The following is a 25,339-nucleotide window of genomic DNA, read 5'->3' on the forward strand; positions in this document are numbered from 1 at the left end:
TCTCAGCACCAGAGGTTTCAGCTCAAGGCGAATGGACATCTGAAGGGCTTGGATGGAGAACTCACCATCCCTCAGGGACAGCGGGAGGGCATCTGTTTTCTAATAAGATCTACTCATACTCACTTTCATTATGCACAGGAGTGATTGTAGCAGAGGGAAGCCAAAGAAAACCAGTCCGGCAGGTCTGATGGATCCCTATATTGCTGACCTTGGCCCCATTCAGGGCATGAACAGTCTAGTGGCTAAAGGCAGTGCTTGTCTGGCATGGCTCTCTAATTAAGCAAGCAGAGCTAGCAAGGCACATTAGGTCTTGGGCCTTGCTTTGCTTGGAGATGCAAGCATAGATCAGGAACTTGTTAAGTGCCATTCCTCTGGTCATCCAGTTGGAGATGGGAGACACAAAAGGGAGAGAGAAACACATACAAAGGGCTCCAATTAAGATGACAGGGTGGCCTCAGAGAACTCTTTGGATGTCCTTTTATTTTTGGAGGGCTGTTCCCTAAGTTATCTGGGGGGAGGAAAAAGGACACTGAGGACAAAGAATTATCTTAGTCAGTTGCATCTAGTTCTGCTGCATGAGCAGTAACTTGCTTATGAGTGAGGTTTTCCATGCCCTCATCAGATGAGATCTTCAATGGCTCAGAGATAGCCAAGCTGTTCTCATCTTGATAGGAATGCAGAAGAAAGGAGGCCATTTCCAGCCTACGCTCACGCTTTATTATATCCAGAAACACGGTGAGTGTAAGAACATCAATATAGGACATGGACAGTAAGGGAGGCCCAAAGAAACTGCCCCCTGTCCCCTTGGTTCAAACAGTAAGCATAATTTGTACAAATAATACAATATTTGAACAATAAATAAGTTAGTATAATAAATAAATTAAAAAAAAACAACCCAAAACATAGAAAGATGAAGCAGCAAGGAATGGTTTTGAGGGCTGCAACATTCACAGCAGAAACAATAGCAACATCGTACCCACACCTCAGCAGCTGGAGCACAGACCCCCATCAGCCCTTTTCTCTCACCACACCATGGCAAAATCCACTGAGGAGGGGAAGTAGGGGAGAGTCATAAAGTTCACTCCTGCTGTGCTTCTCTGGTCTAGGAGACCTCTCTCACAAGCCCCTTCAGAAGGGGTACTTGAAAACAAGGTACAACCACAGACCGACTGTGTGCAGTCACAGCTTGTCTGAGTTGTTTGGCACAAAAAAAAAAAGGGACAAGGACAGCCTCTTTTCCCTTTCTGCAGTCTTTTCTGACAAACACTGGCCTAGCTTTTAGGCAAGTCAGGGCAGGGGGTGGTAGCGAAACACCTCTAAGGAACAGCAGAGAGAAGACAAGAGATGAGGTGATGCTCTCAATTCGCTTATTCACCTGTGGGAGGCAGAGATGCTCTCATTCGCTGCTCCAGAATGCCTCTTCCACACACCCTGGCACTGATGGAGACCGGGTGGGTGATACCCCCAGCCATTCCCCTCTCGAGGAGGGGATTACCATAAGGACTGCAGGGATGCAGCTCAGACGTCAAGAGTTACAGAGCAAAGGGACAGCAGTAAAAGGCCGCCACTGGTTATCTAAGAGAAAAACCATTAAGACAGCTGTTCCCTAACCCCTGCAGCAGGAGAGACCACACACTTAAACACTGTTCTGACCCGCATGTCAGCCTCAAGGCCTCCAGCTCTCTCCCAGAAATGCTGGTACTGGCACACAAGGGAGAAAAGGACTCTGTCTGTCATGGGTGGCTCTCAGCAGAAAGGAAACAACTTTAACCCTGCCCCCCTCTCCTCCTGTCCCCAGAGAAGGGTACTGGAATGTGAAGAAACCAGGAAGTGAGGGAAAAGGGTGGTGAGAGAGAAAATGGAACAGATAGAGATCTCGGATGGGGAACCCGACCCCTCTGCTCTCGCACATGAAGACCACTACTCATCCAAGCCTGGTATCAAGTCTGCAATGCTGTTTACATAGTAATTGGGCACCATATCCTTGGCAGCAGCGCTGTCGCTGGCCATGTAGGCCAGTGCCTCTTCCAGACGGGAGACACCCGTCAGTGTGAGGATGGTAGAGAGGCCGCAGTTCTTGCCAAAGAGGATATCTGTCTCCAGACGGTCTCCCACCATGAGGGTGCGGGATGGGTCAATACCAAAACGCTCCACGATGCAATCAAACATGTAGGTGTTGGGCTTCCCCACCACCAGCGCCTTGCGGCCTGAAGCTGTTTCCACTGCAGCTGTGAGACTGCCGGTCCCTGGGAGGGAAGGAGAAGAAAAAGATATAGCTGCAGATAGCTCAAGTGAGAGTCCTGTCATAGAATCATTAAGGCTCCAAAAGATCACTAAGATCACCCGGTCCAACCGCCAGCCCATCCCCACCATGCCCACTGACCATGTCCTCAGTGCCACATTCACACGGCTCCAGGGATGGTGACTCCACCACCTCCCTGGGCAGCCTGTGCCACTGCAGCACTGCTCTTTCTGAGAATAAATTTTCCCCAGTATCCAACCTGTACCTCCCTTGGCGCATCATGAGGCCATCCCCTCTTGCTCTGTCACTGTTACCTTGGAGAAGAGGCTGACCTTCAGCTTGCTACAACCTCCTTTCTGGTCTTTGTAGAGAGTGATGAGATCTCCTCTGAGCTCCTCTTCTCCAGATGGAACTGAACCCCATTTCCCTCAGCCACTCCCTATCAGACTTGTGCTCCAGATCCTTCACCACCTTTGCTGTCCTTCTCTGGACACGCTCCAGGGCCTCCATGTGTTTCATGGTAGTGAGGGGCCCAAAACTGAACACAGCACTCGAGGTGCAGCCTCACCAGAGCTGAGTACAGAGAGACAGTCACCTCCCTGCTTCTGCTGGCTGCGCTATTACTGATACAAATCAGGATGCTATTGGTCTTCTTGGCCACCTAGGCACGCTGCTGCCTTATGTTCAGTCAGCTGTCAATTAATAAGCCCAGAAGGGCATGACAGCAATTCCAGCAGCCCTGTTGCTTAGGGAATCTTGTGCAACTTTCTGATGGCCCAACACACAAGCCAGTCCCACCACCACGACATGGCTGTGAGTCGGGGAGCTCAGCCCCAGTCACAGAATCATTAGGGTTGGACAGGACCACTAGGATCACCGGGTCCAACCGCCAGCCCATCCCCACCATGCCCACTGACCACGTCCTCAGTGCCACATCCACACGGCTCTGGAACACCTCCAGGGACGGTGACTGCACCACCTCCCCGTGCAGCCTGTGCCACTGCAGCACCGTTCTTTCAGCAAAGAAACTTTCCCCAATATCCAACCTGAACCTGCCCTCATGCAACTCGATGCCATTCCCTCTTGCTCTATCGCTGTTACCTAGGAGATAAGGCCGACCCCCACCTCACCACAACCTCCTTTCAGGTCACTGCAGGGACCAATAACGTCCCCCCCCCGAGCTCCTCCTCTCCAGAGTTCACAACCCAGCCCCTCACAAGCCCCACACCACAGAAGGGCTCTACGGGGGCTCACCGGGGGTGCGCTGCCCATCACTCAGCGGGTGCCATGGATCGGGGTCGGTGGCCACCAGCATGCAGCGCGGGTCCCGCAGGTAGGCGCAGGCCTGGGCCAGCTTGGCGAAGGTGAACTGGTCGTCGTAGCCCACGAGCACGGCGTGCACCTGCTCCGCTCCCTGCTCGCCCTCTCCCACCAGGCGCAGCCCGGCGTCTCGCACCTCGCCCCGCAGCCCCTCGCCGCCCAGCACGAAGACGCGGCCCACCGCGCTGCTGTCTCCCGCCCCTCCGCTGAGGAGGTGCTGGCGGAGGAAGAGCGCCGAGCAGAGCGCGGAGCTGAAGACGTGCTCGGCGCGGACGCCGCGGAAGCCCAAGCGGCTGAAGCGCAGCTCGAGCTCGGCCACCGAGCGCCGGCTGTTGTTGCTGACGAAGAGCGCGGCCTTGCCGCCGCGCTGCAGCCGCTCCAGCAGCTCGGGGGCGCCGGGCACGGCGGACTCGCCCGCCCACAGCACCCCGTCGCAATCGAAGAGCAGCCCCTGCGCCGAACCCAGCACCTCCCGCAGCGCAGCGCCGCTCAACCGCCGGCAGCTCGCCATGCCGCCGCCAACGGCCGCCGCCGCGCCGCGCCCCGCCCCGACGCCGAGCGGCACCGCCCGCCGGCACGGCTCCGCCAACGGGAGACGGGGAGAGAGAAGAGTGACGGCGGCGCTGACCTATCGCCTGCAGGGAGAGGGGCGTGGTCGAGCGGAGGGAGAAGCGACAGCCTCACCGTCCTATCGGCTGCCCAGAAAGGCGGTGAGGAGGCGGGACGGAGCTAGGGCGCGCCGTCTGATTGGCCAAGGGCACCCCGCGGCTCGCTGGAGCAGCCGCAGCCGCCGTTTCGGGGAGGGTCGGGCTGCCGTCCCGCCCCGGCCCAGCGGCAGCGCTCGCGTCCCAGCGTCTATTGAAATCACGTAGTCGCGATACGTACAAATATATACGTGTTCACGTGTGTGCGCAGGCATATATATCTTCTTAAAAAATAGAATCTTCTCACGGGCAAACCAACCGTACCTGTTCCTGGGCTCGAGGTGACGCGCTCTGAGGCGACGTGAGGCAAAATGGCGGCTGCGCGCCCACCTGCAGCCGCGCCAGGCTCTGGTGCGGGGCTCTGCCCGATGAGGCATTTCTCACCCGCAGCCGAAATACCGCAGGGGCCTTTCCTTCCCTCCTTGGGGGAGGATGAGGGCCTGAGGGTCGAGAGGGGTCCAGCAGGAGTCCGGGCCCTGCTGCTCACCCTCATGGGGCGGGGGGGAAGGCTGATGGCAGCGGATGAAGAAGGGGAGGAGAGCGGGAGCTGATGGCAGCCCTGTGCCTTGCTCAGTCGTTCTCCACCGTTGTTGATCCAGCCAAGGGGCTCTGTCCCTCTGCTGTCCTCTCATGCGTGGTGCAGTCCAGAGTATTGGTGGTGGGAGGCCCCGGGGACGTGAGGGATTCACGACTGTGGCGCGGTGCCGGCTGTGGAGGCAGTGGTGGAGGGATGGAGGGAGCTCCCAGCCGTCGCGGCCGGGCCTTGGGGCTGGCGGTGTGCTCAGGGATCGTGCTCCGGGCTTGGGCTACAGGAGGCGGCCCTGTGGGTCGGGATGGAGCTGGGCGCTTGCCTGGAAAGAGAGCAGATGGAGGTCATGATGTGCGTCTCAGGTAGGGTGGAGGACAAGATGCCCCTTGCCTAGCTAATGTAGCGGAGCCCCATGTGGGTCAGACAGAGTACATCCCACTCTTTGGGGTCTTTTCCCACCCTCTTCAGTTCGCAGTGAGACTTGAGCTTTGAATGGAGTGCTTCCCATCCCAGAGTCCCACCTTGGCTGGGGATGGAGAGCAGAAAGCGAGGGGACAGATTGAGGCCCTTCTCCCATGTGGGCCCTTGTACCCTATCTTGCAGGACGTGGTGAGATAAGGATAAACTGGAGAAGGTGGATGTGTCTGCCCTGTAGGCTTCTCCCAAGCACTGTGCCTTCATGTCCTAACCTTTGCGGGCGGTGTCACTGGCTGGTGTTGGAGCTGGTGGCACTGCGGCTTCAGGGGATGGCTTGGTCACCACTGGGGAAAGTGGCTGGGAGCTCACTTCGGAGTCATTTGTGCTGGAGGAGAAGGGGACAGTCGGGGTGTTCAGATGATGGTTAGAACCAGCACCACAGAGCATGGCGGTCCTGGCCTTGCAGCCTGTGGGGTGGGGTGGAATAGAGGTCAGGAGCCCCCTGCTCCTGCCAGACTTACGCCTCTTCGTCCAGGGGAGATGGAGAGCAGGCTGGGGGGGATTTGGGAGGCAGCTCATCTACCGGGGCAATCTCATTGAGTCTTACATCCGCAGGCAGTGTGAACATCCCTGAGACGTTGAAATCTATCTCTGCATGGGGAGAAAGGCCAAGAAGTGCTAATGGCACCCCTGCTAGACGCTGAGCATGCCCCAGGAGCAGACTCCACAGCAAGGAACTGCAGCTGCCTGGGATGCTCTTCATCCATTCTGCTGCTATTTGTGGTGCTTTTCCTGTTTGCCTTCACCTTCTGCTATGGTCCCCAAAGGTGGAAAGACAGAGTGAAAGCCTACCTCCAGGGAAGATTATGTCTGCGTTCTGGATGAGGGCTTCCACAACTCCCACCACCTGAATGGAGGAGACTGAGGCCAAGTCCAGTTGCACAGGATCTCTGAGAGGCAGAGGTGGGAGACCCATCAGGGAAGCAGTTATGGGAATTAACCCATTTTATGTTAAGTCTGGAGGAGTAAAGCCCAAAAAGAGGGACTGCCTCTCTCCAGAAAACCTGCAACCCAGCCAGACCTCACCCTGTGCTCTGCTCTGGCCACAGCAGGTTGGGGCCCAGCACTATGGCGATGTTGCTGGGGGTCATTTTATTCACGTTCTGGTGCTCTGCCAGCTTGGCTAAAAACTTGATCAGATACCTACAGGGTAAAAGGAGGACAAGGAGACAGTGAGTGCACCCTTAGGAAGGGATCGGCTGCCCCTGGTGAATGCTTGGGATCAAAGAAGCCCCATCCCACAGAAACACCTCAAATTGTTGTAGCTGTCCTGGGGCAGGCGGCTGCAGGTGTCTCTCAGGCTCTGTACGCGGTCGCCAATGTCCTTTAAGCTGCAGAAGAGAGAAAAAGAGAGCTCAGACTGCTTTGCAGGACAAAGATGGACATGGTGTATGAGGTAGAAGGGCTGATGATGTTCATGATGGGCACTGCTGTATCTTTTTCACTACTCCTCCCACCCCCCGAAGTGAGAGGCCAAACAGCTGCTGGGCTGTTGGGCTTGTGAGCCCTGACCCACCTGGCCACTTTGATCCATTCATCGTAGAGCTTGAAGGTCATCAGAGGCTCAGGCAGCTCCCGCAGGTAGGATTTTAATGCGCCTGGAGATGGAATGGGGAGGTGATGGAGGCTGGGGGACAGCAGTACCACCTGCCCCCCATATCCCTGCCCCATGTCATCGCACCCACCGGCCACGGCATGGGGGTCCGAGTAAAACTCCTCCAGGGCATTAGAGCCACTGGCCAAGCTGCTCTTCAGCTTCCTTAGCACCGAGGCACCTGCTGCCAGGCGGAAGAGTCCCTGGGGATGGAACGAAGGGATGCAGGGTGCTGTGAAGTGTTTTTAGGGAGTGTAGGATGGTGTGGGCTGCCTACCTCTTCCTTCATGCCTGAGGCCAGCAGCATCATGACACAGGCCTCGATAGGTAGAGCGATCTCTCGGCCCAAGTCCTTGAGGTGTGTCTGCAGGGGCACGCCGTAGTACCCTAGCACTGGGGTTTCTGTGGTGAAGGAGGGCTCTGAGGGAGACAGGGAGATGTTCTTAGGGATTGGGGTCCCGGAGGTATCCAACCATGGTGGCATCTCACTCCAAAGCTGGGGTTAGCTTGGTAGAAGCAGTGCCCACCACCCCATGGTAGGAGTCAGTGACAGGCACAGGGAAAAGAAGCCACCTTTCCCAGCTTTGCTGGCTGTTCTCACATCCATCCCCATGCTACCTTGCAAGTGATTGGGTACCTTTCTGGCTGTGGCTCTCCTTCAGCTCTGTCAGAGCCGAGTCCAGAGATTCAAGAGACTGCCGGTGGTACTGGGCTTGGATTTCCAGCAGCTGCCAAACAGGGGACAAACAGCCAGTGCTCAGCTTGGCACTGTCTCCTCTCCAGAGACCCATCCCCAGGTCACTGATCTCATAAGAAGAGAGCACCAAGAAAGCAAAGATGCTGCAGGAAGAACTGCAAGGGAAATCCCCTGGATCTGTGGGACCATGTCTATAGTACCAGATAGAAGACAAATTAGAGAGGGGGATGAACTGGGACAACTGCTCTATTTGGAGGCATCTTCTAGTGCATGCGGTGCTCTGCTTTGGCTGGAGGGCTTGTTGCAAATGGAGACAAGGATGGACATACCCCAGGAGACAATTCATATGCTAAGAGGAGAACTTACTCTGATGAAGTAGCTGGCATAGCTGTCTTCTTTGGTGGAGAAGTGGTAAAGGTCAGCCATGTACTCATCCTGGGGAGACACCAAGAAGAGCATCCTTCCCCCTCCTGCCTGGCACCCGAGGGAGAGGGGATGCCTTCAAGAAGCCCCTCACTCAGGGAAGGTGATGGGAGGGCAGGCTGGGGCTGCGTGAGGACCCTTCCTTACCCCTGTCACTTGTGTTTAAGTCATAGCAGTGACCTGCTCTACCACAAGGCCCTAGAACTTCACAAGAGGATCTCCCAGCTATGGTAGGTTCTGACAAACAAGGCACAGAGCAATCAAAGAGAAACAGTGTGAACGTGTAGAAGGATGATGGGAGTCAGTCCCCTGTCATCCAGCACAGACCTCAGCTCAGCTGGGTCTCAGCTTGGGAGCACCCCATGATTTCCCTGCTCTAGCTCATGAAGCCTCCTCTCTGCAACAGCTTATGCTTCAAATCCTTTACTTTTGTTCTTCCCCAGGCTTGGGGCATCTCCCTGTTTTCACGCTGCAAGGGAGCTGGTTGCTTGTGCAGGGTAGGCTGCGCTGGCTGGCTTGCTCTTGGTGTGGGTGTCGCCTCAGATGGAGCTGCTGGAGAAGAGCAGGTCTCCAGCCCCGGAGCTGCCCCAAGGAGAGCCACTGATGTTCTCACCTTGCATTGCTCCACCTTCCTCTTCACCTCCTCCTCCTCCTCCTTCAGGATCTCCAGTTTGTTGGCAGCAGAAGATGCCCCTGGGCCAGCTCCAGCTCCTGCGCTGTTACTGGAACTCTTGGCAGCTTGGTTCAGCCTTTGAGGTGGGAGAGAAGAAGCAACACCCACAGCCTCATCAGTGGGAACACAGGATGAAATATTAGGAAAAAATAGTGAAATAAGGAAAAAATTATTCTTATAGTGGTGATGCACTGGAGCAGGCTGCCCAGGGAACTGGTGAAGTCACTTTCCCTGGAGGTGTTCAAGAACCATATGGATGTGGACATGGTTAGCGGGGGTGGTGGGGATGGGTCGATGGCTGGACTAAATGATCCCAGTGATCTTTTCCAACCTTAATGGTTCTATGATTTTGTGATTCTGTGAATGTGGAGAGGGGGGTTGGGGACAAGTTACCACCTCTTTGGCTTCACTCCTGTCTCTGGGAGATTTGCTCCCCATACTGGCAGAGGGCAGTTATCTGCTCCTCTCCTCCAACCCAGTTGGTCTCCCATGGCCACACTGTGCTCCATACCGGCTCTTGATGGCATTCCAGTCAGAAATCAGCTTCTGGAGGGTCTTCTTGTGCTTTAGGATGATGGGAAGCTCCTCCTGGAAGAGAGGGGCCAGGGTGAGTGGCAAAGGCTTGGGGATGGAACACTGCAGCTGGGGATTGGCCATGGCTACCTCACTGAGCTTGTTGAGTGGTTGCAGGACGTCGCGCTCTACAGCGATCTCAAACTCAGCCAGGATCTTGGCCAGCGAACTCTGGATGCAGCAACCCATCTCCAAGGCTCTCCTGAAAGGGAGAGAGAAGTGAAACAAGCACAGGCTGGAGCTATGCCAGCCTCCAACCCAACATCCCTTACCACACCTGTACCCATGTGGGGACCCAGAGCCAGCCCCTGTCCCCCTTCTGTGCTTGGAGGCTGTCCCCTCATCCCCCTTGATGCTGGTGTTTTCCATGTTCTCAGGACAGGGTTTGACAGCCTGGCTTGGAAGTGGAAGCCCCAGAGCCCAGGCAGCAGCTCAGCTAAGTTTTTGCCATCTTTTCCCACTGGCACTTACCCAAGGCTGGACTCTGTGTCCAGTTCCTTGAAGCTCTCAGCCATCGTTGCAGACAGAGCCATCAAGGGTAGCTTCTTCTGCACAGAGCCATAGGTTTGGGAAAAGAGATGATGAGCTGATGTGTGGCAGCTCACTTGCCCCGAGGCATGCCAGTGTGGGCAAGGGACAGACAGGCTCCCAAACCCACACTGGTTCCCCACATCTCCTTCAGGTCCAGCCCCCTCTTGGCCTTGGGGCCAGAGGAAAAGCTCTCTGGATGTCCCTTTGGCCGAAGCAAGGACACAGTTGGCTAAACAGCCTGTTAGAAATTCTCTAGCCTTCTCCAAAACAGCAGAGGACTGTGGGACAGATGGAGGACACTACTAAGCTCAGCCCTGCCATGGCTTCAAGTGTATGGCGGAATTTAATGTCAAGAATAATTTAGCCAAGCTAGGAGAAGAAAGGGTCTGCAGTACCATGGAGAGGGCTTGGGAAAGCACAGGGCTTGCTTTCCAGACAGGAACTGGTGAGCACCAGCTGGGAAGGAGGTGGCAGGTTCAAACCAAGGAAGAGGAAGCGGTGGTGTACCCATGCCCAGCTGCACTGTGCTGCTCCTCACCGCTGGAGTTCAGGAGAGGGCATGGGCTTAGGGCTTTGCAAAGATGCTATCTAGGACTCAAAAAGCACTTTGGCCCCAGGTTTGTGGTGGCTGAGGACGTGTCCGGGGGACACTCACCACTCGCTTGTCAATTTCAGTGCCGCAGTGTCCCTGCAGACAAGCCTGGAGCCGCTTGGACACGGTGTGAGCCGCTCGCTTGGCTGGCTCGATCCTCTGCTCGATCTGGGGGTGGAAAGGTGGCACCGGTGAGCCCTTCCTTGTAGCAGGGGGGGCATGTCAGAGCAGTGCTCGCTGACACAGCTGTGCTGGATCTGCCAGTGCTGTGCCGAAGCTGCTGTGTTGGCCCTGGAGCTGCCCTCCAGCAGATAGGAGTGTTCCAGCCCCATGACAAGGAGGTGCCAGTGGGGAGGATCGCAGGTAGGGATGGGGCACGTCCCCACGTGTGGATGCAAGCTGGCACTCGCCTCACCTGCAGCAAATCTTCTGTCAGGAACTCGGTTGCTTCTTGGGCTCTGTGGAGGGAGAAGAACAGGCCATGAGAAGAAATGGGGGAACTTCCTCCTGCATCTCACCCTCCTCTCTTTGAGGTCCCGATAGGAGGTGCTGGCTATGACCCAGACCATCCTACCCAAGGTTACAGGCAGAGCGAGCCCAGGAAGAGAGCACCAGGAAGAAGAGAAGCAGCTCCCATCAGACTGGGCTTCAGGTGTCTCCCCATCAGGTGTCTCCTCATCAGACTGGGCTTCCAGCTCAGAGCACTCAGCTCAAAATCTCCCTATGGGACAGGGCCACTGTTCTGGTGAGAAGACTGGGGGTAAAACTTTCTCCTGACTGCCTCTTTGCTGAAGGCAAATATAAGGCAGATCCTGCAGGAACCCTGTGGGTATCTGTCTTTGCTGGGCAGATTGCTGGAAGTTGAGGTGCCACCAGGGCTGGAGCAACAGTAACACTGTGGTAAGGTTGGAGATGTAGACCAACACTTGCCCCCTGCAGGGCATAAATGAAGGCAGCTTTCTGATTGGTTTTGCAAGCAAGCATGCAGAGTGAATCCTGCAAAGGAAGCTTCTGGTTTGCAGCAAATCCTGATCAAAACCCAATTCAAAACCCAACACCCAAGGCCACCAAACCTCCATGATTCCTCCCATAGGGGAAACTTTGCTTAGTAGACCCATGTCCTTGCTGCTCCCTGGGAACCTCCTCTGCTGCTGCTTTATCCCCCTGCCCAGCCACTTCACGTTTCTGTTTTCAGCTCCTGCAAGAACTGACATGGGACAAGCTGCAGGAAACGGGGGTGGTTGGCTTGAAGGCAGCCAAAGTCATGTGAGATTGCAGCCCCGTGGAGGAGAGGCTCTGTGGTGGGTGAATTGCTCTCTTCGGGGCTGCACAAGCTGCGTAGGACCTTCTGCACACCCAGCCTCGAGTGACATAGAGGCACATTCAACATGGAGATGGAAAAGCTCTCTTCCGGGGTAGAGAGGTGGGAGAAGAGATTTGGTTTGCATTGGGAAATGCAAGAAAGGCGACTGGGTTGCAGCTCTGCCGTGATGGCTGAAGGCCCCTGATGGACCTGGGGCTGGTACCCATCAGCCTCCTAGGGCTCAAGGAGTCTGTGTGCCTCTGTGCAGAGGTGGCTGCAGGAAATAGGGAGCGAGGGGGCTGGGGAGGGAGGGCCCAGCCCTGGGTTTTGCAAGGGGAGAGCTCTGGAAAGCCGAAAAGAAAAATAAGGAAGTGGTGGAAGTGAGACTGAGCTGTCAGAATACATTTGAATCTGGAACTCCTCCACATGTTCTCCCACAGGGTGTCCACACTGCTGGCCAGATGCAGGGCACCAGGCACCTGTCAGAATGGACGGAGCAAGTCCCAGCTCCTCTTGGACACCGCACAGCTTAGGGCATGTGGCTGGGGAGACCCTGCCCAGTGCCCTCATGTCCTGGGGAAGCCAACCTCCATAGACAGCCAGGTTGTGGAGCCCATCCCTGGTGAGTAGCACCAAGCCGCTATCCTACTGCCCTGCAGCACCAGGGAGCTGGTACCCACAACCCCTCAGCTTACGCTGAAGATGCTTTAAGCCAATCTCCCACATTTTCCCTCTTCCCTGGCCGCCCAGGTGCCCAATCCAACCCGCTGCCCACCCCCAGACCCTCGTGCTCCCTCTCAGCTCACAGACCCTGGAAGTAGAGAAGTCCTTACCGGCTGGTGGCGTTGGGATGGGACAGCTGCTGCCGCATCCGATTGAACTGCCTCTTCATCATCTTGAGAGGTGAAGCTCAGTACCCCTCGGTAACACTTGGCATGAGACGCCCACAGCCCTTCTGCTCTGCAGAGCTGCCGTTCCCCGAGCACCTCTCCCTCCTTGCTCCTTCCTTCTTCCCTGGTTCCTTCTTTTTCTTTTTGCCGGTCTGTCCCCTCCCCTGTCCCTCCCCGGGGATGCCCTGCCTGCTTTTTCTTCCCCTCCCTTGGGCTCTCTCTCACGGTCCCTCTCTTTTTCTGAGCTTCCTTCCTGGCTGCAGATCAGGTAAGAGCGGTTCAGGGCTCTGCTCTGCTCTGTGTTCCTGTCACCACCCCACAAAGTATAAATAACTTAAGCCCAGCCTTAAAGGGGAAATATTATTGCAGCAAACACATTACAGGACGGGCGCGCGCTGTTGCTGAGCCCAAGCGGGAGGCCCACGCTCTGTTTTTCACCCGCCTTGCCGTGTTTACCACCAGCTGTGGTGTGGGGGGGGGGCACTTCGGGGTGATGCCCACCCCACGCTACCTGGTCATCCCGGCACCCTTCTGCAGATGGCAAAGCCATCCCTTCCCCTGCTGCCCTCGCAAGGTTGCACGGTGACCACAAGCTGCACGTTCCCATCCTTAGCGTCGCTCACTCTGCAGAGCTGCGCTCAGCTGAAACCACACGGTGCAACTTTTTTTTTTATTTGCTAAAAGTATTCCCCCACACATTCTGCTTCCCACTCTGCATGATGCAAAGCTTGCCTTATCTCTGGCTACCTGCAGCTGGGGCTTTCCTCTTCCTGCACTAAGAGCAGAGGCTAAGCTATGTGGAACCAGCATCCGAACAGGGATGGGAAGTGATCACTCCAGCTGTGCCCCAAAGCTTGGAGCTGCTGGGCTCTGCTCTTCCTTACTGGAGGGTGCAGCAGAAGCGATGCTGGATCCTCTGTTTGCAAGGGACGTGGCTTAGCAGGCAGTACTGCCAGGTGGATGGTTGGACTAGGTGATCTAAGAGGTCTTTTCCAACTTTAATGATTCTAAGGGGGGGACCAAGCAAGGGAACGCTGCCTGAGCATCATTTTGCTCTAAAACCTTCAACCAAGTGGCCACCCACGCCTGACTCCCAGCAACCAACCCCCAGCTCTGCACCAAAACCACCCTAATAAAGCTGCTTCCGATCAGCAGCCTCAGGGAGGAGGAAGTTTTGCTGCAAAGCCACCAGCCTGCAAACAGCCCTGCAGCCTGGGAGCAGCTCACCATGAGCTGGGGGACACCAGCCCCTGCCCACTGCTTGCCCCAGAGAGAAGGAAACTGAGCACAGCTCATAGCATTGACGGGGCCTGCTCTCAAACAGGAATTGAGAGCAGCTGGGGGACTTCCACCATTCACTCTCCCTGCTCATGAACCAGTGAGATTGGAGTAGTGAGGCTTGAGAGGAGCTGGGGCAGGACAGGAGCTGGCAACGGCCCTATGCAGGGCACACAGCTCCTCGCTGCAGTCAGGGGAAAATGCAGTCAGAAGGCACAGCCATCAGGAAAGAACTCTTTATTTCCCATAAATACAGCAGATTTGTCGCGCCGGGCGTTATTTTTTTATTTTTGTTTTCTTCCATTTACAGAATTTGCACTGAAAATATATACAAGTCTGTTCAAGAACCAAACAAGATCTGCAAAGAAAAAAAAAAAACCAAAAACAAAAACCCATACAAAACCCTGAAAAGAGACCAGAAAGGGAAGTAAGACACAGCAGAACCTCAGCATAAAGACCTTGCTTCCCCCTCTTCTCCACCACATGCTGCACCCAGTTTCCAACTTCACTGCCCCTAAGCAGAGAATACAAAGCACCTCACTCATCTCCATCACGTGTAGATTGCCTTCTACCTCCGGCAAGCTAATGCAGAGCTCAGTTTGCCCCTAAGACCCAGCTAAAACTAGCTTAGAGATGGGAAGCAGCTCCTATGGTCACAAGTCCCATCAGGACACGGATTGCCTAAGACATGCCACCCCCCTGGTCTCCTCCATGCCTGCAGATCCTCACTCTAGTGTCACAGTGATCAGGGGCCTGAAGCGAGCCCCCTCTGGGCAAAGGGGCACAAGGCACAGCTGTACCCCCGTCCCCGCAGCGCAGAGCTTGGTGGTGCCCCCTGGCGATGCTCAGAGCCCAACTCCCATCCTCTCCCCTCCCCAGCCTCAAGGAGAAATGATTCAGCCCACTGAAGGCCCCTTTTGAATTGTGTCAGCCCTGCGAGGGGCAAGGACAAACAGGCAATGTTCCAGCTGCAGTCCCAAATGCTTCCTTGCAGTAAAGCATTGTGGGAAGATGTGCGCTTCCTCCCAGCAGGAGCTCAGTGCCCAGAAGCCAAGGAACCAGAGCTGAAGCAGATGGGGAGGCACAGAGCGAGCCCTTCCCAGCACCCACCTCTCAGAAACAGCTCTGCCTGCTATTGGAAAGATGGGGCTTGGGGAAGATCTCCCCCTGACCTCCATAAGCAAGGATCACTGCCCGCTCTCTGGTGCTGGGAAGACACTTAAGTCCTTGTTCAGTTCTAGGGTCATCCCATCAGACAGGAAACCACTAGGGCCCAGCTCTAAGGCTGGGGCAAGGGAGGATACCCCACAGCTCAGCATTTGCTAACATGAGAGAACAATGCAGAGCATGAAGCAGCTGAAAGGTTGGGGAAGAGGGGACAGATAAGGGAAAGGATCTTCCTTTGCTAGGCCTTGCCTCAGGCTGAGGCTGTTGAAAGCTCCCCCTCCTTGCTTCCCACTGCACCCAGAGGGGTAAAGCAGGGTTAGAAGAGATGCTGAACAAACTAGAGAGGGAGGGGTGCCTTTGGAAGAGCAGGGAAGGCAACTGTTCAGCCACAAGAAGCTTGACTGCACTCCTACTCTTGTGGGATGAACATCTCCTGATGTCTGCTCTCATCCTGGAGGCACACTCCCTCTGGCACTCGCCCGGCCGCTTGGAGAATTGAGCATGAGCAGCAGCCCCCCACCCGCCCTCCCCGTCTCCTCAGGCTGCTCCAGCCTCACAGGGCTGGCTTCCAAGTGTAGTGCCTACAACGTGCAGCCCTAGAGGTTGCCCCAGGACTCTGGTGGGGGGAACTGGTCCACGTCCCCCATTTCATTGTAAGTTTGCTCTCCCATGGTGAAGGTCAGTTTGTATCGTAGCCTCACTTTCTCCTGGAGGTAGGGGAGAAAAGATAAGCAGTCAGAAAGGAAGGAAAACATGAAGGGCAAGTCATTCAGGTCTCTAGGAAGCTGCACAGAGAATAGAGAGAGTTCAGTCTGTTTCAGGCAGAGGGAAGAAGGGCTTTGCCTAGGCACCAAGGGATGGTGCTGTTACCTTCTGTGGGTTAGCAAGCAGCAGGACTTGTGTGATGGCACTGGGATGGACAATGGGGTTGAACGCCGGCAGCTCTGTGCCTGAGGGTGGCTGTAGTTTCACCTTCATCACCTAGGGAGAAAGAAAAGCATCCCACATTGCTGAGGGACGTTACAGCTACATGCCCTGTCAGATAGATGGGGAGCTTCCACTTTCTAATAAAAAAGAAATACCGTGTTGGGTCCCGTTCCACACAGCTCTCCACCCACCCTGCCTCTCCTGCAAAGGGAGAATCTCATGGGAACTGCCTGTGGACCCAAGCCCCAGCAGTTGCCTTACCTTGGGGACAGCAGACTGAAAAACAATGTTACGGATGGGCTGCGGGGCTGTGCTAAGCATAGAAATCACCACCACCAGCACGTCAGGCCTCTCGGGAAGGGCATCCTTAGCAAAGTGGAAGAGGATGCGAAAGCCATGCTGATCATACACTGTCACAGGAAGGATGCTGCCTGTGGGAAAGGCAGGGATAGGTGGTAGTCAGCCAAGAAGGAACTGGCAATCCTTCCCATCAGCCACGCTCCACACAAGCAGCAGAGATACAACCTCCCCGAAATCCAACAGGCAAGCTTTCTCACACCCTTCAATTTCTGCACTCTCTTCATACCCTGTCCAGTATTTCCCCCTCTCCCCTCTTCCCCCTCCCCAGTTTGTGTGGTGAGCTTCCAAACATTCCATTCCCCCCCTCCCCAGGCTTTGATCCCAGCTCACTGGGTTTGATTGACTCCAGAGGCACAGTGATGTTGGCCAGTGAGATCTCTGGGGGCAGCGTGGAGGCAGGAGGCTGTGCTGGGACTGAAGTGCTTCCTGGTGGTGTGGTGGCAACTTTCGGAAGGGTAGCAGGGGCAGGCAGCTCTGAGTTCAGGGGCAGTGGGGGGTTAGGGGAAACACCCTGCAGCACAGGCAGAACACTGGAGTTTTGGGCTGTGGTGCCAGAGCTGCTCCGGTTCTGAAGATCCCTCAGAGTGAGCCGGGGAGGTGGCTGCTGCTTCTCCCTGTAGATTTAGAGAGAAAAAGAGAAAGCAAGGAGTGAAACAGGGCACTGAAATGTCTATGTCCAGAAATGAAAAGGGCGGGGAGAGATGCAAAATTGCCCCGATCCTACTTACCATCGCACTTGTTGGGACTCTGGAGGCAGAGACTGTTGCAGCAGAGTCTTGCCCAGGAGGTCCAAGTCATCCAGGCCACTTGTGAAAGTAGGTTTGGGGGAGGATGTGCCTGCATCTGCTTTGACTGGCGCTGCTGCCACAACAGGGGTGATGCTGAGCTCATTGCTATCTGACGACTGCAGAAAGAGTGCACAGGAGCCCCCCACCCAGCAGGGTTCCTTATCAACACCAACAATCAGAGCGGAGACACTTCCTTACCTACTCCTTCTGTTCCTTCCACCACCCACCCCACCAGCTTCTCTGGCTCCCAGCATGTTACCTGGAAGCTGTTCCAGCCACTGCTGTCACCAGCCTGGGCAGGATGGGGTGCTGGATCATTCAGGCCTGCCAGGAATAAAAGCAAAAATGGAGTCTACTTGCCAGGTGGGTAAGGACACTTAAAGGCACCTGAATGAGGCATCTGTAACAGATTCCTCTGGTCAGGCAGGGCACAGAAGCGGTAGAGTAGAGTCATCAACATGGTCTCCCACCTCAGGCCTCCATCCTTGCATAGGAAGGAGCAGGGAGGATGGTATTTTCTCTGCCCAGAGATCCTCACTCTGAGTCTAGTTCCCATTGCTACAGATCCCACTTTCACCTGCATCTAGGGAACAATACTGTCTACTTCACACTGTTGAACTCAAAGCACCTATCCTAGAAGAGAGCACTTTGTTGGGAAAAATAAAACTCTAGAGCTTTCTAGGAGTGGCACCTCACAAGACTTGCAACTTGCATTTGAACAGCTCTAGAAGTCCCTGTGTGTCTACTGTTAACATGTTTACACTTTGCAATTGATGTCACATGAAGAGCTGGAGGTGATCCACCCTTGTGATGCCATCTGCTGATGGACATTGCATCAGTCTTGATTTACCTGACAGGTCAGTTTATCCAGAGCAAATCAGAAGGTACATCCCCTGTAGGTTCTCTGGGTGTCAGAAAACCACTATGGGATTGAAGTTCAGAATCAAGCCAGAGTCTTTCCTGCCTTTTCCCTTGCTCTAAGTGAGGGTGACATCTTGGTTTTTCATGAGTCACTTCTCCCAGAGCTCTCCCTCATTCATGCTCCTGCCACAAGAACCACCATCCACTCAGACTCTCCACAGTGAAGGATGTAATGGGAAGCTTTTGCTCTCATCTTCTCACCTAAAGACATGAGTTCATCATCCAGTAAGGAAACAGAGCCAGCTTGGTCAGGCACAGGGACTGCTGAGCCACCTGAAAGGGTGGGCAAGGCTGGGTAGGAAGGCCCTGTTGCTGGGAGCTCCAGTCCTGACAGATCCAGAAGTGCAGAGGTGCTGCCTGCAAAGACAACACAAAGGGGAGAAGGACTGGGATAAGGTTTCTGTCTCAGAGTGCTGAGATGCAGTTCCCATCCTTCCTCACACTTGGGAGAGGGAAATCCTCATCTGTTCTCTCTCCCAGTTCCCTCCTTTCATGCAACAGTCATCTCCACAAGCCATTCCCTCATCTCATCAGCTCATCTCTGACATCCTGCAGGTATCCCCTTTCCAATTCTCTCAATCTTCTTTTACACCACAGGAAATCAGCAGTAGGGTCTCTCTGCTTCATCTCCCTATTCCCCAGGTCTCCTCACCTTGAAGGGGACCAGCCACCATCTCCCCGTTGACCTCTTCTCCCCATACGAGCTGCTTGTAGAGGTTGATCACCTGTGTCAGGTTGTCATTGGCTTGCAGGATCTCCGCTGAAATGGAAGAGGTGGAAGGCAAGATTTAAGGAAGTAAAGAAACCAAGACAGTGACTTTTATACCCATCTCAGTCTATTTCTTCAAAGTAAGGCCCAAGGAGCTGATGATATCCCATCACAGGCAGCACTTTTGCCTCTGCTGCTGCAAACTGCATCAAAATACATCGACAGCTCCAGCTTCAGCAGAATAAGCACAAACTTTCTTTCTACAACAAACTGAATGAATGCTGCTGACTGCAGTCATCTGCCCCCACCTAGCACCAAGCCATAGAATAGCCAGCCTACAGCGAGCAGCCACCACAAAAAGTGGCAGGCTCTTAAGAGATGCTGTACTATAGGCAGCCCAAGCATTGATTCTTCTAAGAGAAGACTGAGTGAGAAGCAGACAGAACAAGAACGGTCAGGGTCACGTCTGCTTACCCAAGGCTTCATCATTGTCTTCTGTGTCACTGGCGAGCCGGAAAAGCATGGGTCTCATGCGCTCACAGCGCTGATACAGCTCCTGGGAGAGAGAATGAGATGAGCACTGAGGTGAGCAGCAGGATGTTCAGATAGGGTAAAAAATAGGCAGGAGGAACACAGGAGAAACAAGTCTCTGCTAAGCCCAGGCAAGACATTGGGATAGCCTCTCCTCACCTTCATCAGGTCCTCATTGCTCTCTGTTGTCTCCCCCTTGCTGTAGTTTGTCACCATCTCTGTCAGCAGCTTCACATTGTTGTTCACCTCCTCAATGGCATTCACCCTCTTAGAGATCTTTTCCATGCGCTTCTGGTCCTGGAGGGGAAACGCATGGGGAAGGACATCCTTGCTTGTCATCAGCGTGAGGAGGAAGGAAGGCTGGGCCAGCCAACACACCAACTCCCTGACTTTAGTCACAGCAACTCTGCGCCCCAGAACAGATTCCATTTCAGTGGGAAAGCCCCAGGTTATTTCTGCACCAGCACTTGCCAGACAGGGCTGTAACCACAGATCTTGTGCTGCAGTAGCTCCACCCACAGTCATTTCTCCAAGTAGCCAAAGGATGGCACAAGTCAAACAAGGACTCTTTGGCACTGCTGCTGAACAACTGATACATGGCCCCTCTGGTACCAAGCACTGCCATCCAGGCCATGGCTCCCTGCCCCCTTTATCCTCAGCCATACCTCCTGAACCATCTCCTTGATGAGCTTGTTGGCAGCCCGAAGGTCCTCAGGATGGGAACTTTTCAGGAGACGAGCCAGTATCTGCAAGAGAGAAGTAATGTCTGAGCCCAAGCTGAGGGATGGCAGCTGGCATTGCTCTTGCAGCACTAGGGCTAGTGGCAATGCTCAGCTCAAAAGAGACCAGGGAGAGAAGTACAACTTGTCTTCCTTTCCCCGTTGTGGCTCTGGTTGTGTAAGAGAGGTCTTTCCGTGAAAGTCTCCTGAATTCAAAGCCTGCCCCTCCCTGCCTGTTACTCACAACAGAGACCCTGGAGCACAGCAGCATGAATACTGTGACAGACGAAGCTTGTTTTACGCAGGGAGACATCATGGGATTGTGATGGGCTCCTATTCTGATCTCCTCATGTGCTCATTTTGCAGCTGTAATTGGCAAAGAGGGAGACCAACCATTTTCTCTCCTACTTTGTAGTCACTGAACAGTCCTTGAGCACATCTACAGTTCCCCATTGGTAATCTATGGAAACAAAATATGTGCCCTGCAGCAAACTGACATTACATTTCTACTGATGAAGCAGACCCAGAGAAGCCTAATACTTGCTTAAACGTATCAGAGGTTTGTCTGAATGGTGACGTGACTGATAGAAAGGCAATACAGGATGAATCCAGGAAGGTACAAGTAGCTGGGCTACAAGCAGACTGCAATAGTGTGAGTGGGGAAACGTTAACAGCATCTGGGGCTGGGATTTATTTAAACTCTATGGCCAGATAACTCTGGAGCCTGGAGAGAGCAAAGAAAATCTCTCAGAATCTGCTGAGCTAACATCAGCATGTCACCCATTGCACCATCCTGCAGTTAAGAGCTCCAAAGGTCAAACAGACCCACATGCTCTACCTAAGGCTGTTTCCTTTGTCATGATTTTGCAGTAGGCCCTCAACATTCCTTTGATGCATTTCCTGAAGCATGCACAGCTCTGACTCTTACTGGATCTCCAACTCTGAAGCACAGGAGACCTCAGAACAGAGAAGATGTTGCCCTCTGCTCTTTACTTGCATAGACCTCTTACCTTTGATTTCTCTTCATCATCAAAAATGATGTTTTTGGGCCGAGGAGGAGGTGGTGGAAAAGGAGCATCATCAGGCAGTTTTGGGTCAGATTTCACAATACCTGTAGTAGAGACCAACAGAGATATCAGGAGGCCTCACCCACTGGGGTTGGGACACACTACCACCTAGGTCAATTCTTCCCTTAACAGCTCATCAAGCCTAGCTGGAATGGAGGGGATTAGGGTCTGCTTCTGCCACCCACAATCTTAAACTGTGTTGTTATGCAAGTACTACCCCCTTCAACAATGTCCTGTCTTTGAAAAATCCAGCACTCAGTACTACCAAAGCACCTGTATCCCTTCAGCACCAATCCATTCCAGTTTACCACCTCCTATGGGGAACAAGCAATATTCCCCTCCAACCCACTAAGCACTTCAGACCCCCAGCAACTCCTTCTGCCCATCCAGGAGCCCCAAGGCACCATTTCTTCACCAGCCCCCTATGTGGAGCCTGGCAGACCTATGGATGTACTGTGTCTGGGCAGAGGGAATGTAGAGCCTGTTTTAAATTCTGCCTGGATGAGTAAGGAGAAAAACCTTCCATCCATCTTCCCCTTCCAGACCACTGCCTCTCACCTTGTTTCTTCAGCATCTGGTAGGCCTCCAAGATCTTCACCTCGTGAGGCAGCCCCAGTGTCCAGCTGTACATCAGCTCCAGGATCTTTGACTTCACTTTTTCTGGTGTCCGGCTGCCAAGATACTACAGAAACAGAGAAGAGGTGACTTGAAGCTGATCTGAGCTGTTGCAAGCCCAGCCTGTTCCCCTCCTCTCCTCCCCCAGAAGTGAGACAGTTCCCAACGGCACAAGGAGGAGGAAAGAGGAAGCAAGCAGGAGAGCTCACGAGGCCCTTGCAACATGTCCTGTGCCATGCTTGGTTTCCACTACAGGAGGTAGGAGAAATGCTGGGCCAGCAGACCCTTGGCAACACCCAGGGACTGGTGGGAATGCTCAGGAGAGTCTTTATCACCTTGTAAAAGAAAACATGCTGCTACCAGAAGCTGCTGGGAAAAGCAACCCTTCAGACAGCAGGACTGGGAGGTGAAGTGAAGGGCTGTAGGTGACAGTCCCTAGGGCAAGTCCCAGCACACCCTCAGCTGCACTCAGCATCACAGAGTGCCTGACACTCTTTACAGCAAGCTGGCAAGCCACAAACACCTCACTGCTGGATTTCCCACTACTGTGCAGTCATCCTTAACTCTTATGCCATGGGTCTGCTTTGTGCTGGTAGTAAAAACAGCAGATGTGCTGCCAGTGGCTTAAGGCGTATGACATCCTCTAGATCACCCCAGCAAGATGACTGCAGAATGATACTGTTACAGTCCCTGGATGTTCAGATGTTCATCCACACAGATCACAAGCTGTGACTGACAGCCTCCAGTTTTCCTCAGTTATATTTAGTCTGTTTTCCCTTAACTCCATCCTTGCTGGCATCATGAGCTGATTGCCCTGGCTGAATGGAACAGCGTGCCCAGTGTGTGTTGCTGCAGGAACAGCAGCATCAGCAGAGGAGCAGGTAAGGACCTGGTCCTTCAGATGGACTTGCCAGAGCACTGCCAACCAGGCTTGGGCTTGCCCTCAGTGTCTCAAACAGACTGGGATACCCTGGAGAGATAAGAGTCACAGTGTCAAAGCTGAGGGAGGTTCCTGAGCACAAAAAAGGCCCAGAAGAAATGCAGTGAAGGTGACTTCACGCACGCAGATGGGCTCAGAAGTCTCACAAGTGCTGGCTGCATCAGGTCTAGCTGGCCCTCAGCTTCCTGCAACAAAAATCAGCCCAGAGCAGTGGGTGAAAGCTCAGCTTCCCACTGGAAAACTCAACAGGAACATGGATTAAATCTCTTCTCAGCACTGTCCCGTTTTCCCCACACTCCAAAAGATCTCTGGCCCCTCTGCTCCACCACTTCTTCCCAAAGCCCTCCTTCCACCATCGTCACCTCCAGGAGGATCCCCTGGGACCCACCTTTGGTGACACCACCTTGATGAGCTCATTAAGGAAGCGGAACTTGCCCACCTCATCGTGGAAGCGCTTGCCGCAGCTCTTCATGCAGGACTCCAACACCTGGGAGAGGATGAGCCCATGAGCTAGGTCAACATTTGGCTTCTCGCCAGGCACAGAACCTGAGGCCTTCAGGGATGGGGCATCCATAGCTTCCTTGGGCAACCTGTCCTGTTGCTTCACCTCCCTCTGAATGAAGATTTTTCCACCCAACATCAACCCAAATCTCTCGTTTTTCAGCTTAAAGCCATTTATCACTGTTTTATCACTATTAAATCATGTAAAAAGTCAGTCCCCCTCCTGTTAATGAGCTGCCTTCAAGTATCGGAAGGCCACAGTGAGGTTTCCCTGTAGCATTCTCTTCTCCAGGCTGAAGAAACCCAGCTCCCTCAGCCTGTCTTCATAGGAGAGGTGCTCCATCCCTCTGATCACCATGGAGGGGGACACCCTTAGTGCAGCAGAGCCATCCTGAGGCAGACAGCCCACAGACCCCACGGTTGACAGATCCACAACGTGATAAGAGGAACAGAAAACTTCTGAATGACTCCCATGCTCCTCCCTAAGAACAAAGCCTTCCCCACGTGTCACCCTCCATTGGGTGCTGCAACTGCCACCTCTCTCCCACCCCATGCATCTGGGCTTTCCCAGAGCACCGCGAGCTCCTGGTGGGACACCCCTTACTGCCCTCCATCACGTCCTGCCTTACCGTGAGGGCTTGGATGGCCTCCCATTCCTGTGGGGACTGGATCTTGTGGGCAAGGAGCCGGGTGGCGAGCGGAGGGCTGGAGGGAGAAGAAAGCTGTATGGTGATTGAGGAAAGGCCCACACCCGTGCTGCTATCTGGGGCAGGAGGGCATGTCACAAGCTGAAGGCACTGACAAAGCACCAGACCGCGAGGCCTGAGGCCCACTCACCCCTCCAGCTCCTTGTTGAGCTGCTCGCAGAACGCATTGATGCCGTCCCAGTCCAGCTCCTTGTTCAGCGGGTTGGTGGCCTTGTCTGCGGGCGGCAGAAGGGCAGTATGAGTGAGGCGGGCCCCCTCAACCCCCATTCTCCCCCGCCTGCCCCAGCCAGCACTCACTGATGCGCGCCTCCAGCGTCTCGGCCTCCATGGCGGGGCCGCCGCCGCCGCTCCTCAGCGGGGCCGCCACCGGCCCATAGAGAGAGCCCAGAAACCTCTAGAGCGCCGCCGCGCCGCCGGCTCCACCATAGAGCGCCGGAAGTCGGAAGTGCAGAGCGCCGCTCCGCGCGCCCCCTGCCGTGACACCGCCCGAGTTACCATAGAGTTCACCGCGTGGGGGGGGAAAGAGAGACACTGGAAGAAGACCTCCAGGAGGAGGGTATAGAGAGGCGAATGAACAAAGCCGGAAGCCAACCGCCCTTCCCAGCGGAAAAAGCCCTTCTGTTGTCAAGTGAAGCCACTTCCGGTAGGGCCGCACACAACTTCCGCCTCGTAAGGGAGCTGCGTGTCCTTTAAAAGGACACAAGCCGGCCAGCTCCAGCGCATGCGCAGTGCGTGCCCGCCCGCTCTGAGGGGAGCGGAGCCCAGGTCTTTAAAATGGCGGCGGCAGGTGTTCCGTGGGGCTTGGTGTTTTAAAGGCATTATAATGCTATCAGGCCCGCTTCTGCGTCCTTGGCGCAGTTGTTTTTAAACAGTTGTTAATCTTCTGGCTTCTTCCGGCTTGGTGGAACTTAAGTCCTCCGGGAATAGCAAACAGCTCTCTCCTTTCTCTTAGTGGCTCTTAATACAAGCAATGGCACTTAATAAAGACTCTTTTCTCTGCCTTCTTGTGGTCTTGGAGGGAGCACCGTGCATTCACCGTGTGGTGCTTTACGTCACTTACAGAGCAGATCCTGTGAGGAGTTGCCCCAGTGTCACCCTGATGGCTTTTCCATATGGGCAGCCATTGTTCAGGGGACTTTTTGGCCATTGAAAACTACCTTCTGGTGCCTGAACGCAATCCTTTCTTTAACTCTTACCGCCTTGCCTCACAAAGCCTTTTTTTTTTTTTTTCCAAGGCCTTTCTTAGCAAACTGCCACATCCTTTGCTGTGTTCGGGCACGTTTTATGTGAGCTATTTCAGTCCTATGAGTCACTCCTGCCTATTACTGCTACCTCTTGAATTTTTCTGAGAATCTTGAAGTCTTTTGCAGGAGTCCAGGACCTCAGTACTGCTATTGGAGGTCACGTGTGATCTGTGCGGAAGGTGTGTGTCTCCGCTCCCTGACCCAGAAAGCGACTGGAGCAGTGGTTTTTCAATCTGGTGTTTCAGTCTTTTGCTCAGGTTTCAGTCTTGGAATGTTTATTTTTCCTTGCTTTGGCATCGGCCTGTTTTAAGCAAGCA

The 25,339-nt window shown here is 54.4% G+C and overlaps 2 protein-coding genes and 1 long non-coding RNA gene across 6 annotated transcripts; 1 reads left to right on the forward strand and 2 right to left on the reverse strand.

Moving 5' to 3' along the window:
- Positions 1 to 694: 694 nt before the first annotated feature.
- PDXP (pyridoxal phosphatase) lies at positions 695 to 4,089 on the reverse strand. Its single transcript, XM_003640384.6, has 2 exons — positions 3,497 to 4,089; positions 695 to 2,246 (listed from the first exon to the last, which is right to left on the reverse strand). Exons 1-2 carry the CDS (start codon positions 4,071 to 4,073, stop codon positions 1,921 to 1,923), a joined length of 903 nt encoding a protein of 300 aa, XP_003640432.2. The 5' UTR covers positions 4,074 to 4,089; the 3' UTR covers positions 695 to 1,920.
- A 247-nt stretch (positions 4,090 to 4,336) lies between these two features.
- Positions 4,337 to 14,254, forward strand: LOC121108499. 3 transcript variants are annotated; one of them, XR_006932740.1, is made up of 3 exons: positions 4,337 to 11,656; positions 12,099 to 12,280; positions 12,409 to 14,254. It is a non-coding gene; the product is annotated as an uncharacterized LOC121108499 (long non-coding RNA). The 3 variants fall into 3 exon arrangements; XR_006932739.1 differs by having other exon boundaries at positions 11,638 to 11,778; XR_005843044.2 differs by having other exon boundaries at positions 11,638 to 12,280.
- On the reverse strand, positions 14,049 to 24,219 carry GGA1 (golgi associated, gamma adaptin ear containing, ARF binding protein 1). Of its 2 annotated transcripts, XM_004949796.5 has the most exons (17): positions 24,076 to 24,219; positions 23,909 to 23,993; positions 23,701 to 23,776; positions 22,959 to 23,057; positions 21,574 to 21,697; positions 20,959 to 21,059; positions 19,895 to 19,975; positions 19,389 to 19,526; positions 19,173 to 19,254; positions 18,642 to 18,749; positions 18,191 to 18,346; positions 17,328 to 17,392; positions 17,009 to 17,184; positions 16,611 to 16,894; positions 16,182 to 16,351; positions 15,864 to 15,974; positions 14,049 to 15,700 (listed from the first exon to the last, which is right to left on the reverse strand). In XM_004949796.5, the coding sequence occupies exons 1-17, from the start codon at positions 24,104 to 24,106 to the stop codon at positions 15,590 to 15,592; spliced, it is 1,998 nt and encodes a 665-aa protein (XP_004949853.2). In that variant the 5' UTR covers positions 24,107 to 24,219; the 3' UTR covers positions 14,049 to 15,589. The 2 variants fall into 2 exon arrangements, with proteins under 2 accessions (XP_004949853.2, XP_015143919.2); XM_015288433.4 differs by lacking the exon at positions 16,182 to 16,351.
- Between the last annotated feature and the right edge of the window lie 1,120 nt (positions 24,220 to 25,339).

The sequence above is a fragment of the Gallus gallus genome, chromosome 1 (genome assembly GCF_016699485.2).
Source record: "Gallus gallus isolate bGalGal1 chromosome 1, bGalGal1.mat.broiler.GRCg7b, whole genome shotgun sequence".
Taxonomy (NCBI): domain Eukaryota; kingdom Metazoa; phylum Chordata; class Aves; order Galliformes; family Phasianidae; genus Gallus; species Gallus gallus.

Bases quoted from the DNA above. Each gene is read 5' to 3' on its own strand.
- GGA1 (XM_004949796.5), bottom strand. From the start codon at position 24,106: ATGGAGGCCGAGACGCTGGAGGCGCGCATCA. The intron at 21,698-22,958 runs GTGGGTCCCAGG...CTGTTTCTGTAG, and splicing joins TCAAGGTGGTGTCACCAAAG to TATCTTGGCAGCCGGACACC. The intron at 17,185-17,327 runs GTAACATGCTGG...CTCTTTCTGCAG, and splicing joins GTGGCTGGAACAGCTTCCAG to TCGTCAGATAGCAATGAGCT.
- PDXP (XM_003640384.6), bottom strand. From the start codon at position 4,073: ATGGCGAGCTGCCGGCGGTTGAGCGGCGCTGCGCTGCGGGAGGTGCTG. The intron at 2,247-3,496 runs GTGAGCCCCCGT...CTTCCCTCCCAG, and splicing joins TGATGGGCAGCGCACCCCCG to GGACCGGCAGTCTCACAGCT.